The sequence below is a fragment of the Rana temporaria genome, unplaced genomic scaffold (genome assembly GCF_905171775.1).
Source record: "Rana temporaria unplaced genomic scaffold, aRanTem1.1, whole genome shotgun sequence".
Taxonomy (NCBI): domain Eukaryota; kingdom Metazoa; phylum Chordata; class Amphibia; order Anura; family Ranidae; genus Rana; species Rana temporaria.
Genome location: NW_024404521.1, coordinates 20,456 through 41,494, shown reverse-complemented (window position 1 = coordinate 41,494; position 21,039 = coordinate 20,456). Strand labels below are relative to the sequence as shown.

Here is a 21,039-nt window from a genome sequence, read left to right as displayed (position 1 = left end):
AGGTATACAGGGTTAGTACAGGTGTATTATACAGGGATCAGTACAGGTGTTATATACAGGTATACAGGGTTAGTACAAGTGTAGTATATAGGTATCAGTACAGGTGTATTATACAGAGATAAGGGATCAGTACAGGTGTCATATACAGGGATCAGTACAGGTGTATTATATGGGTATACAGTGTTAGTACAGGTGTAGTATATAGGTATCAGTACAGGTGTATTATACATGTATATTTTTCCTCCCGTGTCCTCGTTGTCTTCCGGAGGAACCTCAGGAGATGGAGGTCAGGGGTCAGTCCAGGTGTACTATACAGGTATACTTGTTCCTCCCGTGTCCTTGTAGTCACCATGAGGAATCTCTGGAGACGGGGCTCGGGGTCTGTACAGGATTTGGTCTTTCAGCCTCAGGGGGGTTAAGTGAAATCTTCTCCGATCGGATTTTCTTATGGATAAAACTCCTTTTTAGGAGATTCTCGGTCCCGAGTCTCCGGTGTCACACACTCCTTATGAGGAGATTTACAGAAAACAGACCCCGGCTCTGCCGACATGAGGAGGAGTATGTAACGGACATGACACAGATTTTCCACACATTCCTTCCAGAAGAAATAGAGCTTTTATCTCCTACAACCAGAACCCAACCCATTATCTCCTACAACCAGAACCCAACCCATCATCTCCTACAACCAGAACCCAACCCATCATCTCCTACAACCAGAACCCAACCCATCATCATCTCCTACAACCAGAACCCGACCCATCATCTCCTACAACCAGAACCCAACCCATCATCTCCTACAACCAGAACCCGACCCATCATCATCTCCTACAACCAGAACCCGACCCATTATCATCTCCTACAACCAGAACCCGACCCATCATCTCCTACAACCAGAACCCGACCCATCATCTCCTACAACCAGAACCCAACCCATCATCTCCTACAACCAGAACCCAACCCATCATCATCTCCTACAACCAGAACCCGACCCATCATCTCCTACAACCAGAACCCAACCCATCATCTCCTACAACCAGAACCCAACCCATCATCTCCTACAACCAGAACCCAACCCATCATCATCTCCTACAACCAGAACCCGACCCATCATCTCCTACAACCAGAACCCAACCCATCATCTCCTACAACCAGAACCCGACCCATCATCATCTCCTACAACCAGAACCCGACCCATTATCATCTCCTACAACCAGAACCCGACCCATCATCTCCTACAACCAGAACCCGACCCATCATCTCCTACAACCAGAACCCGACCCATCATCTCCTACAACCAGAACCCGACCCATCATCATCTACTACAACCAGAACCCAACCCATCATCTCCTACAACCAGAACCCAACCCATCATCTCCTACAACCAGAACCCAACCCATCATCTCCTACAACCAGCACCCAACCCATCATCATCTACTACAACCAGAACCCAACCTATCATCTCCTACAACCAGAACCCAACCCATCATCTCTTACAACCAGAACCCAACCCATCACCATCTCCTACAACCAGATCCCAACCCATCATCATCTCCTACAACCAGCACCCAACCCATCATCATCTCCTACAACCAGAACCCAACCCATCATCATCTCCTACAACCAGCACCCAACCCATCATCATCTCCTACAACCAGCACCCAACCCATCATCATCTCCTACAACCAGCACCCAACCCATCATCTCCTACAACCAGAACCCAACCCATCATCTCCTACAACCAGAACCCAACCCATCATCTTCTACAACCAGAGCCCGACCCATCATCTCCTACAACCAGAACCCAACCCATCATCATCTCCTACAACCAGCACCCAACCCATCATCATCTCCTACAACCAGCACCCGACCCATCATCATCTCCTACAACCAGCACCCAACCCATCATCTCCTACAACCAGAACCCAACCCATCATCTCCTACAACCAGAACCCGACCCATCATCTCCTACAACCAGCACCCAACCCATCATCTCCTACAACCAGCACCCAACCCATAATCTCCTATAACCAGCACCCAACCCATCATCATCTCCTACAACCAGCACCCGACCCATCATCATCTCCTACAACCAGAACCCGACCCATCATCTCCTACAACCAGCACCCAATTCATCATCATCTCCTACAACCAGCACCCAACCCATCATCTCCTACAACCAGCACCCAACCCATCATCTCCTACAACCAGAACCCGACCCATCATCATCTCCTACAACCAGCACCCAACCCATCATCTCCTACAACCAGAACCCAACCCATCATCATCTCCTACAACCAGCACCCAACCCATCATCATCTCCTACAACCAGCACCCAACCCATCATCATCTCCTACAACCAGCACCCAACCCATCATCATCTCCTACAACCAGCACCCAACCCATCATCTCCTAAAACCAGAACCCAACCCATCATCTCCTACAACCAGAACCCAACCCATCATCATCTACTACAACCAGAACCCAACCCATCATCTCCTACAAACAGCACCCAACCCATCATCTCCTACAACCAGAACCCAACCCATCATCATCTCCTACAACCAGAACCCAACCCATCATCTCCTACAACCAGAACCCGACCCATTATCATCTCCTACAACCAGCACTCAACCCATCATCGTCTCCTACAACCAGCCCCCAACCTATCATCTCCTACAATCAGAACCCAACCCATCATCATCTTCTACAACCAGAACCCGACCCATTATCATCTCCTACAACCAGCACCCGACCCATCATCATCTCCTACAACCAGCACCCAACCCATCATCTCCTACAACCAGCACCCAACCCATCATCTCCTACAACCAGCACCCAACCCATCATCTCCTACAACCAGAACCCGAACCATCATCATCTCCTACAACCAGCACCCAACCCATTATAATCTCCTACAACCAGCACCCAACCCATTCCTACAACCAGCGCCCAACCCATTATCATCTCCTACAACCAGCACCCAACCCATCATCTCCTACAACCAGCATCCAACCCATTATCATCTCCTACAACCAGCACCCAACCCATCATCATCTCCTACAACCAGCACCCAACCCATCATCTCCTACAACCAGCACCCAACCCATCATCTCCTACAACCAGCACCCAACCCATCATCATCTCCTACAACCAGAACCCAACCCATCATCATCTCCTACAACCAGAACCTAATCCATTATCTCCTACAACCAGAACCCAACACATCATCTCCTACAACCAGCTAGGTACAGGAGCAGCCAATACATTATCATTCCCTACAACAAGGACCCAACCCATTATAATGTCCTACAACCAGCTAGGTACAAGAGCACCCAATCCATTATTTTCTCCTACAACCAGATAGATACAGGAGCACCCAACCGAATATTATCTCATACAGCCAGCTAGGTACAGGAGCACCCAACCCAATATAATCTCCTACAACAAGGACCCAACCCAATATCATCTCCTACAACCAGCTAGGTGCGGCAGCAGCCAATCCATTATTATCCCCTACAACCAGCTAGCATTGGAGGAATAGCTAATGGTAGGGGGAGAAGTTTCGGGAGGAATATCTAATGATAGGAGGAGTTTTGGAGGAATATCTAATGATATGAGGAGCCGATTTAGAGGAAAATCTAATGACAGGGGGAGAAGTTTCGGGAGGAATATTTATTGATATGAGGAGAAGTTTCGGGAGTAATATTTAGTGATGCGATGAGAAGTTTCGGGAGGAATATCTAATGATAGGAGAAGGAGTTTTGGAGGAATATCTAATGATAGGAGGAGGAGTTTTGGAGGAATATCTAATGATAGGAGGAGAAGTTTCAGGAGGAATATTTATTGATATGAGGAGAAGTTTCGGGAGGAATATTTAGTGATATGAGAAGTTTCGGGAGGAATATCTAATGATAGGAGGAGAAGTTTCGGGAGGAACATTTATTGATACGATGAGAAGTTTCGGGAGGAATATTTAGTGATATGATGAGAAGATTCGTGAGGAATATTTAGTGATACAATAAGAAGTTTCGGAGGAATATTTAGTGATAAAATTAGAAGTTTCGGAGGAATATTTTGTGATACAATGAGAAGTTTTCGGGAGGAATATCTAATAATGGGAGGAGAAGTTTCAGGAGGAATATTTAGTGATATGATGAGAAGTTTCGGGAGGAAAATCTAATGATAGGATGAAAAGTTTTGGTAGGAATGTTCCGTATTTGGAGATGGTTTGGTTGAGTGTTTCAGGAGAAATTGTTCCGTGTTTGGAGATGGTTTGGTGGAGTGTTTCGGAAGGAATTGTTCCGTGTTTGGTGGAGTGTTTCGGGAGGAATTGTTCCGTGTTTGGAGATGGTTTGGTGGAGTGTTTCGGGAGGGATTGTTCCGTGTTTGGAGATGGTTTGGTGGAGTGTTTCGGGAAGAATTGTTCCGTGTTTGGAGATGGTTTGGTGGAGTGTTTTGGGAGGGATTGTTACGTGTTTGGAGATGGTTTGGTGGAGTGTTTTGGGAAGAATTGTTCCGTGTTTGGAGATGGTTTGGTGGAGTGTTTCAGGAGGGATTGTTCCGTGTTTGGAGATGGTTTGGTGGAGTGTTTTGGGAGGGATTGTTCCGTGTTTGGAGATGGTTTGGTGGAGTGTTTTGGGAGGGATTGTTCCGTGTTTGGAGATGGTTTGGTGGAGTGTTTCGGGAAGAATTGTTCCGTGTTTGGAGATGGTTTGGTGGAGTGTTTTGGGAGGGATTGTTCCGTGTTTGGAGATGGTTTGGTGGAGTGTTTCGGGAGGGATTGTTCCGTGTTTGGAGATGGTTTGGTGGAGTGTTTTGGGAGGGATTGTTCCGTGTTTGGAGATGGTTTGGTGGAGTGTTTTGGGAGGAATTGTTACGTGTTTGGAGATGGTTTGGTGGAGTGTTTTGGGAAGAATTGTTATGTGTTTGGAGATGGTTTGGTGGAGTGTTTTGGGAGGGATTGTTCCGTGTTTGGAGATGGTTTGGTGGTGTTTCGTGAAGAATTGTTCCGTGTTTGGAGATGGTTTGGTGGAGTGTTTTGGGAGGAATTGTTCCGTGTTTGGAGATGGTTTGGTGAAGTGTTTCGGGAGGGATTGTTACGTGTTTGGAGATGGTTTGGTGGAGTGTTTTGGGAGGAATTGTTCCGTGTTTGGAGATGGTTTGGTGGAGTGTTTCGGGAGGGATTGTTCCGTGTTTGGAGATGGTTTGGTGGAGTGTTTTGGGAGGAATTGTTACGTGTTTGGAGATGGTTTGGTGGAGTGTTTTGGGTGGGATTGCTCCGTGTTTGGAGATGGTTTGGTGGAGTGTTTTGGGAGGGATTGTTCCGTGTTTGGAGATGGTTTGGTGGAGTGTTTTGGGAGGAATTGTTACGTGTTTGGAGATGGTTTGGTGGAGTGTTTCGGGAGGGATTGTTCCGTGTTTGGAGATGGTTTGGTGGAGTGTTTCGGGAGGAATTGTTACGTGTTTGGAGATGGTTTGGTGGAGTGTTTTGGGAGGGATTGTTCTGTGTTTGGAGATGGTTTGGTGGAGTGTTTCGGGAGGGATTGTTCCGTGTTTGGAGATGGTTTGGTGGAGTGTTTTGGGAGGAATTGTTCCGTGTTTGGAGATGGTTTGGTGGAGTGTTTTTTCGGGAGGAATTGTTCCATGTTTGGAGATGGTTTGGTGGAGTGTTTCGGGAAGAATTGTTCCGTGTTTGGAGATGGTTTGGTGGAGTGTTTCGGGAAGAATTGTTCCGTGTTTGGAGATGGTTTGGTGGAATGTTTCGGGAAGAATTGTTCCGTGTTTGGAGATGGTTTGGTGGAGTGTTTTGGGAGGGATTGTTCCGTGTTTGGAGATGGTTTGGTGGAGTGTTTTGGGAGGGATTGTTCCGTGTTTGGAGATGGTTTGGTGGAGTATTTCGGGAGGGATTGTTCCGTGTTTGGAGATGGTTTGGTGGAGTGTTTTGGGAGGGATTGTTCCGTGTTTGGAGATGGTTTGGTGGAGTGTTTTGGGAAGGATTGTTCCATGTTTGGAGATGGTTTGGTGGAGCGTTTCGGGAGGAATTGTTCCGTGTTTGGAGATGGTTTGGTGGAGTGTTTTGGGAGGGATTGTTCCGTGTTTGGAGATGGTTTGGTGGAGTGTTTTGGGAGGGATTGTTCCGTGTTTGGAGATGGTTTGGTGGAGTGTTTCGGGAGGAATTGTTCCGTGTATGGAGATGGTTTGGTGGGTGTTTCGGGAAGAATTGTTCCGTGTATGGAGATGGTTTGGTGGAGTGTTTCGGGAGGGATTGTTATGTGTTTGGAGATGGTTTGGTGGAGTGTTTCGGGAGGGATTGTTCCGTGTTTGGAGATGGTTTGGTGGAGTGTTTTGGGAAGAATTGTTCCGTGTTTGGAGATGGTTTGGTGGGTGTTTCGGGAAGAATTGTTCCGTGTTTGGAGATGGTTTGGTGAAGTGTTTCGGGAGGGATTGTTCCGTGTTTGGAGATGGTTTGGTGGAGTGTTTTGGGAAGAATTGTTCCGTGTTTGGAGATGGTTTGGTGGAGTGTTTCGGGAGGAATTGTTACGTGTTTGGAAATGGTTTGGTGGAGTGTTTTGGGAGGAATTGTTCCGTGTTTGGAGATGGTTTGGTGGAGTGTTTCGGGAGGAATTTTTACGTGTTTGGAAATGGTTTGGTGGAGTGTTTCGGGAGGAATTGTTCCGTGTTTGGAGATGGTTTGGTGGAGTGTTTCGGGAGGAATTGTTCCGTGTTTGGAGATGGTTTGGTAGAGTGTTTTGGGAGGGATTGTTCCGTGTTTGGAGATGGTTTGGTGGAGTGTTTTGGGAAGAATTGTTCCGTGTTTGGAGATGGTTTGTTGGAGTGTGTCGGGAGGGATTGTTCCGTGTTTGGAGATGGTTTGGTGGAGTGTTTCGGGAGGAATTGTTCCGTGTTTGGAAATGGTTTGGTGGAGTGCTTCGGGAAGAATTGTTCCGTGTTTGGAGATGGTTTGGTGGAGTGTTTCGGGAAGAATTTTTCCGTGTTTGGAGATGGTTTGGTGGAGTGTTTCGGGAGGGATTGTTCCATGTTTGGAGATGGTTTGGTGGAGTGTTTCGGGAAGAATTGTTACGTGTTTGGAGATTATTTGGTGGAGTGTTTCGGGAGGGATTGTTCCATGTTTGGAGATGGTTTGGTGGAGTGTTTTGGGAGAGATTGTTCCGTGTTTGGGGATGGTTTGGTGTAGTGTTTCGGGAGGAATTGTTCCGTGTTTGGAGATGGTTTGGTGGAGTGTTTTGGGAGGAATTGTTACGTGTTTGGAGATGGTTTGGTGGAGTGTTTTGGGAGGAATTGTTACGTGTTTGGAGATGGTTTGGTGGAGTGTTTCGGGAAGAATTGTTACGTGTTTGGAGATGGTTTGGTGGAGTGTTTCGGGAAGAATTGTTACGTGTTTGGAGATTATTTGGTGGAGTGTTTCGGGAGGGATTGTTCAGTGTTTGGAGATGGTTTGGTGGAGTGTTTCGGGAAGAATTGTTCCGTGTTTGGAGATGGTTTGGTGGAGTGTTTCGGGAGGAATTGTTCCGTGTTTGGAGATGGTTTGGTGGAGTGTTTTGTTTCTGGAGATAAAAGTGAGTTTACTTTCCAGCATTCTTCTCTTTATGGGCTCAGTCGGGGGCTCAGAGCTGTCCCGGCCTGTCTGATCTCAGGACTATAAAACGAGTATATGGCCGGCAGAGGCTGGAATGCTGAGTCATATAATGGGCCCTCGTATAATGGACCCCTGAGGCTCTCCCTCTTTCCTCTCTGACTCATTCATCTCTCAGGATGATGGATTTTGTAGTCCTCTGAGGGAGTTAAATCCATTTTATCATTAAACAGAAACAAACGTCCAACAAAACCCATTCCTAAAAAGGAGAGAAGATTCTCCAGACAGAGAGATCCGCAGATCCATCACATGTGACAGGCCAGGGAGCACACACCACATATATGTGACAGGCCAGGGAGCACACACCACATATATGTGACAGGCCAGGGAGCACACACCACATATATGTGACAGGCCAGGGAGCGCACACCACATATATGTGACAGGCCAGGAAGCACACGCCACATATATGCGACAGGCCAGGGAGCACACACCACATATATGTGACAGGCCAGGATGGAAGCACACACCACATATATGTGACAGGTCAGGAAGCACACGCCACATATATGCGACAGGCCAGGGAGCGCACACCACATATATGCGACAGGCCAGGGAGCGCACACCACATATATGTGACAGGCCAGGGAGCGCACACCACATATATGTGACAGGCCAGGAAGCACACGCCACATATATGCGACAGGTCAGGGAGCACACACCACATATATGCGACAGGCCAGGGAGCACACACCACATATATGCGACAGGCCAGGGAGCACACACCACATATATGTGACAGGCCAGGGAGCGCACACCACATATATGTGACAGGCCAGGGAGCACACACCACATATATGTGACAGGCCAGGAAGCACACACCACTTATATGTGACAGGCCAGGAAGCACACGCCACATATATGTGACAGGCCAGGGAGCGCACACCACATATATGTGACAGGCCAGGGAGCACACACCACATATATGTGACAGGCCAGGGAGCACACACCACATATATGTGACAGGCCAGGGAGCACACACCACATATATGTGACAGGCCAGGGAGCGCACACCACATATATGTGACAGGCCAGGAAGCACACGCCACATATATGCGACAGGCCAGGGAGCACACACCACATATATGTGACAGGCCAGGATGGAAGCACACACCACATATATGTGACAGGTCAGGAAGCACACGCCACATATATGCGACAGGCCAGGGAGCGCACACCACATATATGCGACAGGCCAGGGAGCGCACACCACATATATGTGACAGGCCAGGGAGCGCACACCACATATATGTGACAGGCCAGGAAGCACACGCCACATATATGCGACAGGTCAGGGAGCACACACCACATATATGCGACAGGCCAGGGAGCACACACCACATATATGCGACAGGCCAGGGAGCACACACCACATATATGTGACAGGCCAGGGAGCGCACACCACATATATGTGACAGGCCAGGGAGCACACACCACATATATGTGACAGGCCAGGGAGCACACACCACATATATGCGACAGGCCAGGGAGCACACACCACATATATGTGACAGGCCAGGGAGCGCACACCACATATATATGACAGGCCAGGGAGCACACACCACATATATGTGACAGGCCAGGAAGCACACACCACTTATATGCGACAGGCCAGGGAGCACACACCACATCTATGTGACAGGCCAGGGAGAGCACACACAACATGAGAAGATGATTTCCAAACCCTCACCGACGATGGAATCTGCCACTCCTTTTCCTCCTGCATGGCTCTCTCTCTGTTACTTCCTTCTAGTGCTCTATGGTAAAGATAGCCGTGCAGGAGGGAAAGGAGTGGCAGATTCCACCGTCAGTGCGTCCTTAGGGTGGCCAGTGGTGTGTTTTGGTTTTTCGTTGCCCTATGTAAATTAGTAAATTTGCCCCGCCCATTCCTGTTTAATGGATGTGATTTCCTCCAAAATTGAGATCTTACAAAGTCTCTATGTACGTAGGGGTGGTGTGGCCCCGTGTCATGGACATGCAATAATGTCTGGCGGCTTGCCTTCTCCTCATGTGTCCATTAGAGGCCTGACCCTCTTCTGGCTGCCTTTTTATCACCTCTCCTTCCTGTATGGCCCCACCCCAGGCCATCCCAGGAAGTCTATATTAACTGTTGCACTGCAGGTCTGCTTTGCTGTTCAATCTTGTTGTTATCTTAAGTTCCTGTCTGCAGTGTGCTACGTTTACCTTCCTGTGTACCGACCTTGGCTCGTCTCAAACTTCTCCTGTTTGCCTGTGACCCTGACCTTTTGCCTGTCCCTCGGTTACCCTTGTCTGCCTGTTGCCCTGACCTCGGCTTACCCATCACTATCGCTTGTCCTGGTTGCTGCTTCCCCTCTCTCCCTGCGGAGCGTGACCTAGGGGATCCCAGGGGTCGCGACCTGGATCCAGCTGCAGCGAAGGCCATCCTCACCACTAGAGGCTCTGGTGAACACAAAGCTGGGTCTTAGACTCCACGCCCTGGGGAATCTTGGGCTCACGTTTCCTCTCTGATTGCACCAGTCGGCTATAGGATTCACTACCCTGTGGTGCATCCCTGACCCCAACGGGGTGCACTTGTCATCTGACCACAGGTGACCTGACACCCCGGCTGGTTGGGTCAGATGTCGGGATTAAGGGCCTCTATTTATGTAGGTGCGGTGTGGCCCCGGCTGGTCAGGTAGGATCTCGGAATGAAGTCTATGTATGTAGAGACTTTGTGGCCCCAGCTGGTTGGGTCAGATCTCAGGATGAAGTAACTCTATTTATGTAGGGACGGTGTGACCCCGGCTGGTCAGGTAGGATCTCAGGATGAAGGAACTCTATGTATGTAGGGACGGTGTGGCCCTGGCTGGTGGGGTCAGATCTCGGGATGAAGGGCCTCTATGTACTGTATGTAGAGACTTTGTGGTCCTGGCTGGTTGGGCCGAATCTCGGGATGAAGGGCCTCTGTGTATGTAGAGACTTTGTGGCCCCGGCTGGTTGGGTGAGATCTCGGGATGAAGGGTGTGACGGTATCGGTATGATATCCCCGTCAAGCATTCCCTCCTCTCCATACAAGAACATCACAGGATCATCACACATGAGTCAAGACTGAATGCTGGAACCAAGACTGATTTATTGGCAGCTTGCTGCTGGTTATAAATACAGTTTTACAAGCTAAATCCTTAATCAAGGAACAATGGGAGCTCCACCCCCTTTTCACCCACTCTGGAGTTTCTCATACAGAATATAGCCAGACAATTCGAAGCCGACCTGAGACACATTTTCTTTAAATAATGACATCAGGGAAGTTAATTACAAGGTGTACAGAACACATTAGCTGGGCAGCCTGGCACCGCATAATGAAGCAATCAGAATACATAACATGAGTCACCTCTAATCACAGTAAACAGGATTAACATCCCTTTGAAATAAGGAGCTAGCTGCAGACGGGTCATTAACATGTCAATAGCTTGTAACACATGAATCCATTTTACCTCTAACCCACAATTTAACCAAGCAGGGAGAATTACACTGACATATCCTTCACAATGGCCCCCCTTTTTCTCCCTGCTCCGGCAAACCCGGTTGGACCTTTCCTGGTCCAGTAGGGTTGACGGGTTCAGAGCTTTTAGTCCGAGGTTAACTCCGTTTGGCGTGACTAACCTCCCTTGGCAACTGCTTCAGACTCAGGTATGCCACCGGGTCGTCAGATCACACGCCGTTCAGTCCCCAAGTCTTTGTGCGATCTGCAGAGTCACCAGAAGTCAGTGTGAAGACAGCGAATGGGTCTGTGCGCCGCCGTCTAGGTGTCCCGCTATGGGAGGGGCAGGTTATGGCTCTGAAGTGACAATCACAGGAGATTCATAAAAAGGAAAAGTTATATTTGTTGAAATGCTGTAGCACTGGTGCTCAGAGTCCGGGGGGGGGGAGGGGAATCAGAGCCCCATGAGGTCAGCCACTCCCTGCTCCCTCCGCAGCCGCCGGTTCTCCTCTTGGAGCTTCTCCAGCTCCATCTCCAGTTCATGGAGCCTGAGGGGGTCAGCCTGCTGTGACCTCAGGTGGTTGTTCTCCTCCTCCATGCGGCTTATGCACTCCTCCAGCTCCATGTATTCACGGATCAGCTCCTGCTTGCTCATGTCCTGCAGGCTTTCCACGTGGTCCTTCATCATCAGGAACTGGGTGGTGGTGTAAGGGGCCACCGGTGGGCCCTTGGCGAACATCTAGGCCCGCATCTGGGGCGCCCGCTGCGATTCCATCTCCTCCAGTCGCTTTTTCTCCTCCCAGGTCCGCTGGTTATATGACTTCCAGGACCTCTTCTTCTTGGAGGGTAGCTGGCAGTGCCTCTTTCTGCCCAGCTCCCTCCAGGGCCCCTCCGGCTCATGGCTGTCGCCCATGACCAGCTGACAATGGTGTTCCCTGTTGTCCGTAATAACAGATTGTACCATGAGGGCTTCGTAAGGGGTGCCCAATGGTTCTTCCTGACCCAGCTCCTGGGGATCCCAAGCCGAGTCTACACAATGGGCTGCTGCTGGTGGGCGGTACCCAGGTTGAGACCAATTTGACCTGGTGTTGTCATTCATGGGGCAATTCTGCTTGAAGTGACCCAACTGTTTGCACCGGAAGCAGCGTTGTTCGTTGTCCTCCTGGCGTGGGTAGCGAGGGCTAGATGTCATCGGTCTGTTAGGCGGTTGGTATCTAGCGGCTGGTGGGTGTGAGGGCGCCGTTGGTCGTGGAGGTTGTACCCGTGGTGTGACCTGGTTTGTCTTGCGAGTATCCGCATATTCATCCGCCAACTTCGCGGCCTCTGGTAGAGTCATGGGCCTGCGATCTCTCACCCAATCTTTGACGTCCGTCTGGATGTGATTGTAAAATTGCTCCAGGAGCATTAGTTGCAAAATGTCCTCTGCGGTGGTGGCCTGGCTGCTGTTAACCCAGTTAGAGGCCGACAGGGACAACTGGCATGCCCATTCCGCGTAAGAGTCTTTCGTGGTTTTGCGTGAGTCCCTGAACTTCTGTCGGTGGGACTCTGGGGTTACTGCATAACGAGCCAGGAGCGCTTCTTTAACCCGGGCATAGCTATGGATATCCTGATCTGGCACGGTCCGGAAAGCATCAGAAGCTTTGCCTGACAGTTTGCCTGACAATATTGCAACCCACTCTCCTCTAGCTATTCGGTGCAGGTTACATTGTCGCTCAAAATCTGCTAGGTAGTTATCAATCTCACCGTCCTTTTCATCAAAAGCTTTAAAAGCGCTAAACGGAATCTTCCTTGCGTCTGCTGTGCTGTACTCACTGTTTGGAGAATGTGCGGCTGCTTGTTGGACTGCTGCCAGTTTTACCTGCAGCTCTGCATCTCTTATTTGTTTATCCTCCTTCGCTAACAGGTCCATCACTTTCAGCACCACATCCGGCGTTGGGTTCGGGCCGAAACCACGCTAGCTTCTCTCTCATTAGCTTGTTGGTTGGTGACTCCTCCTGAATCACTGGTGTCTCCATCTCTTGTACTGCTGGCGTTGCTGCAATCACGTTCTCCTGGTCTAGCTCCATTAATTCTGCTATGATGACCCGCTTGGTTTTGTTGCTAGCAATCCTTCCACGAACTTCCAGTAGTTCTTGTAAGCAGGGTGTAGCAGCCTTCCATTCACTGTTCCCAGTGTCTGCTTGGAATCCTGGTGTAAGGGAGAGTAGAAGGGAAGATCCCGCTGCTGCCAACCAATTGTGACGGTATCGGTATGATATCCCCGTCAAGCATTCCCTCCTCTCCATACAAGAACATCACAGGATCCCCCACACATGAGTCAAGACTGAATGCTGGAACCAAGACTGATTTATTGGCAGCTTGCTGCTGGTTATAAATACAGTTTTACAAGCTAAATCCTTAATCAAGGAACAATGGGAGCTCCACCCCCTTTTCACACACTCTGGAGTTTCTCATACAGAATATAGCCCGACAATTCGAAGCCGACCTGAGACACATTTTCTTTAAATAATGACATCAGGGAAGTTAATTACAAGGTGTACAGAACACATTAGCTGGGCAGCCTGGCACCGCATAATGAAGCAATCAGAATACATAACATGAGTCACCTCTAATCACAGTAAACAGGATTAACATCCCTTTGAAATAAGGAGCTAGCTGCAGACGGGTCATTAACATGTCAATAGCTTGTAACACATGAATCCATTTTACCTCTAACCCACAATTTAACCAAGCAGGGAGAATTACACTGACATATCCTTCACAAAGGGCCTCTATGTATGTAGGGATGGTGTGGCCCCAAGTGGTGGGGTCAGATTTCAGGATGAAGGGCCTCTATATATGTAGAGACTCTGTTGCCCCGGCTGGTTGGGTTAGATCTCGGGATGAAGTGACTCTACAGTATTTATGTAGGGACGGTGGTGCCCCGGCTGGTCGGGTCGGATCTCGGGATGAAGGGCTCCATGTATGTAGGGACAGTGTGGCCCCGGCTGGTGGGGTCAGATCTTGGAATGAGGAGGCCTCTATGTATGTAGGGATGGTGTGGCCACGGTTGGATAGGTCTGATCTCAGGATGAAGGGCCTCTATGTATGTATGTATGGCCAGTGTGACCCTGGCTGGTCGGGTCGGATCTCGGGATGAAGGGCTCTATGTATGTAGGGACAGTGTGGCCCCGGCTAGATGGGTCAGATCTCGGGATGAAGGGCTCTATGTATGTAGGGACAGTGTGGCCCCGGCTGGTGGGGTCAGATCTTGGGATGAGGGGCCTCTATGTATGTATGGACAGTGTGGCCACAGCTGGATGGGTCTGATCTTGGGATAAAGGGCCTCTATGTATGTATGGACAGTGTGGCCCTGGCTGGTTGGGACGGATCTCAGTATGAAGGGCCTCTATGTATGTAGGGACAGTGTGGCCCCGGCTGGTCGGGTCAGATCTCTGGATGAAGGGCCTCTATGTATGTAGGGATGGTGTTGGTTGTGTCTGATCTCAGGTTGAAGGGTCTTTATGTATGTAGGGACAGTGTGGCCCCCGGCTGGTGGGGTCAGATCTTGGGATGAAGGGCCTCTATATATGTAGGGACGGTGTGGCCCCAGCTGGTCGGGTCGGATCTCGGGATGAAGGGCCTCTATATATGTAGAGACGGTGTGGCCCCTGGCTGGTTTGGTCGGATCTCGGGATAAAGAGCTCCATGTATGTAGGGACAATGTGGCCCCGGCTGATGGGGTCAGATCTTGAGATGAAGGGCCTCTATGTATGTAGGGATGGTGTGGCCCCGGCTGGTCGGGTCTGATGTCAGGGGGGAAAGATTCTCTATTCCTGACAGAAGACAATGATAGGATTTGGCCATGTGATGTGAATTTCAATGACAGGTCCACTTGGAAGACTCGGGTCATCGCACTCTCAGTAATGACGCCTGGAACATGACACCATGCAGGGGGGGCATATGGGGACACTCAGAGGGGCCACTGACAGTCCAGCTTGCAGGGAAGGTCTGTGTGTGATTGGAGCCCCTCCTGGGAATCCTTGTCTTGTTTGTACAAGTATTTCCTCCCCGTGGAAGCCCCTTCCTTCAAGATTTATAGCCGGCTTGGGGGGAGGGGGGGGGTCAGACAAAAGGACAACAGAAGGGGCCATTCTTCTTCCACCTGGTGGCCGTGTCACAGAGACATTCCATAATGACATCTCCAGTCCTCGGAAAATCCACCTTCTGTCCTTCTCACCTCCAGAGAGTCTAATGAGAACCCAACAGAAAGAGACGTTCCCCACACAGCTCCACAATCCATTCCTACACCCCATGATGTCACTATGTGACCGCCCACCTCCTGATGTCACTATGTGACCGCCCACCTCCTGATCTCTACATGTCACTATGTGACCGCCCACCTCCTGATGTCACTATGTGACCGCCCACCTCCTGATGTCACTATGTGACCGCCCACCTCCTGATCTCTACATGTCACTATGTGACCGCCCACCTCCTGATGTCACTATGTGACCGCCCACCTCCTGATGTCACTATGTGACCGCCCACCCCATGATGTCACTATGTGACCGCCCACCTCCTGATCTCTACATGTCACTATGTGACCGCCCACCTCCTGATCTCTACATGTCACTATGTGACCGCCCACCTCCTGATGTCACTATGTGACCGCCCACCCCATGATGTCACTATGTGACCGCCCACCTCCTGATGTCACTATGTGACCGCCCACCTCCTGATCTCTACCTGTCACTATGTGACCGCCCACCTCCTGATCTCTACATGTCACTATGTGACTGCCCACCTCCTGATCTCTACATGTCACTATGTGACCGCCCACCTCCTGATCTCTACATGTCACTATGTGACCGCCCACCTCCTGATCTCTACATGTCACTATGTGACCGCCCACCTCCTGATCTCTACATGTCACTATGTGACCGCCCACCTCCTGATCTCTACATGTCACTATGTGACCGCCCACCTCCTGATCTCTACATGTCACTATGTGACCGCCCACCTCCTGATCTCTACATGTCACTATGTGACGGCCCACCTCCTGATCTCTAGATGTCACTATGTGACCGCCCACCTCCTGATCTCTAGATGTCACTATGTGACCGCCCACCTCCTGATCTCTACATGTCACTATGTGACCGCCCACCTCCTGATCTCTACATGTCACTATGTGACCGCCCACCTCCTGATCTCTACATGTCACTATGTGACCGCCCACCTCCTGATCTCTACATGTCACTATGTGACCGCCCACCTCTTGATCTCTACATGTCACTATGTGACCGCCCACCTCCTTGTCTCTACATGTCACTATGTGACCGCCCACCTCCTGATGTCACTATGTGACCACCCACCTCCTGATGTCACTATGTGACCACCCACCTCCTGATCTCTACATGTCACTATGTGACCGCCCACCTCCTGATCTCTAAATGTCACTATGTGACCGCCCACCTCCTGATGTCACTATGTGACCGCCCACCTCCTGATCTCTACATGTCACTATGTGACCGCCCACCTCCTGATGTCACTATGTCACCGCCCACCTCCTGATCTCTACATGTCACTATGTGACCGCCCACCTCCTGATGTCACTATGTCACCGCCCACCTCCTGATGTCACTATGTGACCGCCCACCTCCTGATCTCTACATGTCACTATGTGACCGCCCACCTCCTGATCTCTAAATGTCACTATGTGACCGCCCACCTCCTGATCTCTACATGTCACTATGTGACCGCCCACCTCCTGATGTCACTATGTGACCGCCCACCTCCTGATGTCACTATGTGACCGCCCACCTCCTGATGTCACTATGTGACCGCCCACCTCCTGATCTTTACATGTCACTATGTGACCACCCACCTCCTGATCTCTACATGTCACTATGTGACCGCCCACCTCCTGATCTCTACATGTCACTATGTGACCGCCCACCTCCTGATCTTTACATGTCACTATGTGACCACCCACCTCCTGATCTCTACATGTCACTATGTGACCGCCCACCTCCTGATCTCTAGATGTCACTATGTAGATTTATAATCTCCTTCTCCCCAGAAGAAGTGAGAGTTGGTGGAAGGGACGTGTAGAGATGTCCCATCATATGACCATAGCAGTGTGTGTGGTCACCTCATATGATATAGATATATAGCCTCCTCCCCTGAAGAAGTGACAGTTGGTGGAAGGAACGTGTTGGGTCTGATGTCCCATCATATGACCATCATCATATGATATAGACCTATAACCTCCTCCCTCCTGAAGAATTGGCAGTTGGTGGAAGGAACGTGTTGGGTTTGATGTCTCATCATCTGACATTTGGGGTAAAATCTGTGTAAATAAATGCAGGAATGTTTTTCCTTCTCCGACATGGTCCATGTATGCTCCAGCGGTGATCTTGGCAACGGCTTCAGCAGCCACCATCGGGCTTTATACTAAGGTCTTCAGAATCTGGGGGTCTCCCTCCCCGGGGGGGAATATACTAAGGTCTTCAGAATCTGGGGGTCTCCCTCCCCGGGGGGGAATATACTCAGGTCTTCAGAATCTGGGGGTCTCCCTCCCCGGGGGGGGAATATACTAAGGTCTTCAGAATCTGGGGGACCTCCCCGGGGGGAATATACTCAGGTCTTCAGAATCTGGGGGACCTCCCTCCACGGGGGGAATATACTCAGGTCTTCAGAATCTGGGGGACCTCCCTCCACGGGGGGAATAGACTCAGGTCTTCAGAATCTGGGGGACCTCCCTCCCCGGGGGGAATATACTCAGGTCTTCAGAATCTGGGGGGCCCTCCTCCCTAGGAGGAGGAGAAATCTGACCTTAGCATATTCCCCCCGGGAAGGGCATCCCTCAGATTCTGAAGACCTAAGTATATTCCTTCCCCCCTCCAGGATGGTTTCCCCCAGGATCCTCTCCTGAGGAGTAATATACTAAGGTCTTAAGAATCTGGGGGACCCCCTACCGGGGGGAATATACTAAGATCTTCAGAATCTGGGGGTCTCCCTCCCCGGGGAGAATATACTAAGGTCTTCAGAATCTGGGGGACCTCCCTCCCGGGGGGAATATACTAAGGTCTTCAGAATCTGGGGGTCTCCCTCCCCGGGGGGAATATACTAAGGTCTTTAGAATCTGGGGGTCTCCCTCCCCGGGGGAAATATACTAAGGTCTTCAGAATCTGGGAGACCTCCCTTCCCGGGGGGAATATACTAAGGTCTTCAGAATCTGGGGGACCTCCCTCCAGGGGGGAATATACTCAGGTCTTCAGAATCTGGGGGACAACTGGCGAGGGGAATGGCAGCACTCTTAACCAATTAGGCTGGGCTGCAGTGCATATGTGCTGACAGGAACAGAGCAGACCAATCAGCAGGCAAGGGGCGTGTCCTGGATTAAGCTGGGCTGCTAAGGGGGGGTGGTCCCACGAGGTCGGTTGCAGATCTTTGGGGCAGGATCGGAGGCTTCTACAGAATCTGACTGCTGGTAGCACAGACGGTTCATATTTCTTTGCGGAATGCTCCTGTTGGTCTTATGGTTTTCCTGTTGTCACTGTTTTCTGATAGGTCCGGTGTGTGCGGGGGTGGTCGGTCTGAAGATGCCACGGTATTGTCTGTTTGGAGATACGGTGAATACGGCATCACGGATGGAGTCCAATGGAGAAGGTGATTATCCTCCAAAATATCATCAGGAAGTAGGCAATCCCCCAATACATTTCAACCCCAGTACCTCTCCCCCCAAGGTCAGAACAGGGGGGGCAGAGCTGTACTCCTTCACCCCAGGGTTAGAACAGGGGGGGCAGAGCTGTACTCCTTCACCCCAGGGTCAGAACAGGGGAGCAGAGCTGTACTCCTTCACCCCAGGGTTAGAACAGGGGGGGCAGAGCTGTACTCCTTCACCCCAGGGTTAGAACAGGGGGGGCAGAGCTGTACTCCTTCACCCCAGGGTCAGAACAGGGGGGGCAGAGCTGTACTCCTTCACCCCAGGGTCAGAACAGGGGGGGGGGCAGAGCTGTACTCCTTCACCCCAGGGTTAGAACAGGGGGGCAGAGCTGTACTCCTTCACCCCAGGGTCAGAACAGGGGGGGGCAGAGCTGTACTCCTTCACCCCAGGGTTAGAACAGGGGGGGGGTAGAGCTTTCACCCTCCCAGGACCAGAACAGGGGGACAGAGTTTTACTCCCCTCCCCCTAGGCAAGAACAAGGGGATGGAGGGGGTACTCTGAAGGTTCTCACCATCTTTCACTTTTCTCTTATTTTCTTTTCTCAGCTCTGAAAATCCACATTTCTTCAGCCACCAAAGAAGTCTTAGATGAATTGAATTGCTTTCAACTGGAACTTCGGGGAGATATAGAAATGAAGGTAAATACAGAAGAGAGGAAGGAATAGTGCTCAGGAAAGTGGAGGCTATGGGGGTAGAGGGAGGAGTTTGGTGGAGATGATGAAGGTGGAGGAAAGAGAGAGTGAAGGTTATAAAGGTGGAGGGAAGAGATCAGTGGAGATGTCGAGGTTGGAGGGAAGAGGTTGGTGGAGATGATGGAGGAGAAGGGAAGAGGTTGGTGGGGAGATGATGAGGGTGGAGGGAAGAGGTTGGTGGAGATGATGGGGGTGGAGGGAGGAGGTTGGTGGAGATGATGAGGGTGGAGGGAAGAGGTTGGTGGAGGTGATGAGGGTGGAGGAGGTTGGTGGAGATGATAATGGTGGAGGGAAGAGGTTGGTGGAGACGATGAGGGTGGAGGGAAGAGGTTGGTGGGGAGATGATGAGGGGGGAGGGAAGAGGTTGGTGGGGAGATGATGAGGGTGGAGGGAAGAGGTTGGTGGAGATGATGAGGGTTGGAGGGAAGAGGTTGGTGGTGATGATGGGGGTTGGAGGGAAGAGGTTGGTGGAGATGATGAGGGTGGAGGGAAGAGGTTGGTGGGGAGATGATGAGGGTGGAGGGAAGAGGTTGGTGGGGAGATGATGAGGGTGGAGGGAAGAGGTTGGTGGAGATGATGAGGGTGGAGGGAAGAGGTTGGTGGAGATGATGATGGTGGAGGGAAGAGGTTGGTGGAGATGATGAGGGTGGAGGGAAGAGGTTGGTGGAGATGATGAGGGTGGAGGGAAGAGGTTGGTGGAGATGATGGAGGAAGAGGAGGGAAGGGGTTGGTGGAGATGATGAGGGTGGAGGGAAGAGGTTGATGGAGATGATGAGGGTGGCGGGAAGAGGTTGGTGGAGATGATGGAGGAAGAGGAGGGAAGGGGTTGGTGGAGATGATGAGGGTGGAGGGAAGAGGTTGGTGGAGATGATGCGGGTGGAGGGAAGAGGTTGGTGGAGATGATGAGGGTGGAGGGAAGAGGTTGGTGGAGATGATGCGGGTGGAGGGAAGAGGTTGGTGGAGATGATGAGGGTGGAGGGAAGAGGTTGGTGGAGATGAGGGTGGAGGGAAGAGGTTGGTGGAGATGAGGGTGGAGGGAAGGCAGAATCCCCCAATACATTTCAACCCCAGTACCTCTCCCCCCAAGGTCAGAACAGGGGGGGCAGAGCTGTACTCCTTCACCCCAGGGTTAGAACAGGGGGGGCAGAGCTGTACTCCTTCACCCCAGGGTCAGAACAGGGGAGCAGAGCTGTACTCCTTCACCCCAGGGTTAGAACAGGGGGGGCAGAGCTGTACTCCTTCACCCCAGGGTTAGAACAGGGGGGGCAGAGCTGTACTCCTTCACCCCAGGGTCAGAACAGGGGGGGCAGAGCTGTACTCCTTCACCCCAGGGTCAGAACAGGGGGGGGGCAGAGCTGTACTCCTTCACCCCAGGGTTAGAACAGGGGGTGAGGGTGGAGGGAAGAGGTTGGTGGGGAGATGATGAGGGTGGAGGGAAGAGGTTGGTGGGGAGATGATGAGGGTGGAGGGAAGAGGTTGGTGGAGATGATGAGGTTGGAGGGAAGAGGTTGGTGGAGATGATGGGGGGGAGAGAAGAGGTT

The 21,039-nt window shown here is 50.9% G+C and overlaps 1 protein-coding gene across 1 annotated transcript in view; it reads left to right on the top strand.

Annotated features, from left to right (window-relative positions):
• NPR2 (natriuretic peptide receptor 2) overlaps window positions 1–21,039 on the top strand; it is a 99,821-nt gene that overhangs the window by 72,635 nt on the left and 6,147 nt on the right. Inside the window, exons 19-20 of the mRNA XM_040334596.1 lie at window positions 18,651–18,749; window positions 19,353–19,444. Of these exons, the coding sequence (XP_040190530.1) occupies window positions 18,651–18,749; window positions 19,353–19,444 (191 nt within the window). The remainder of the gene's footprint in view (window positions 1–18,650; window positions 18,750–19,352; window positions 19,445–21,039) is intronic.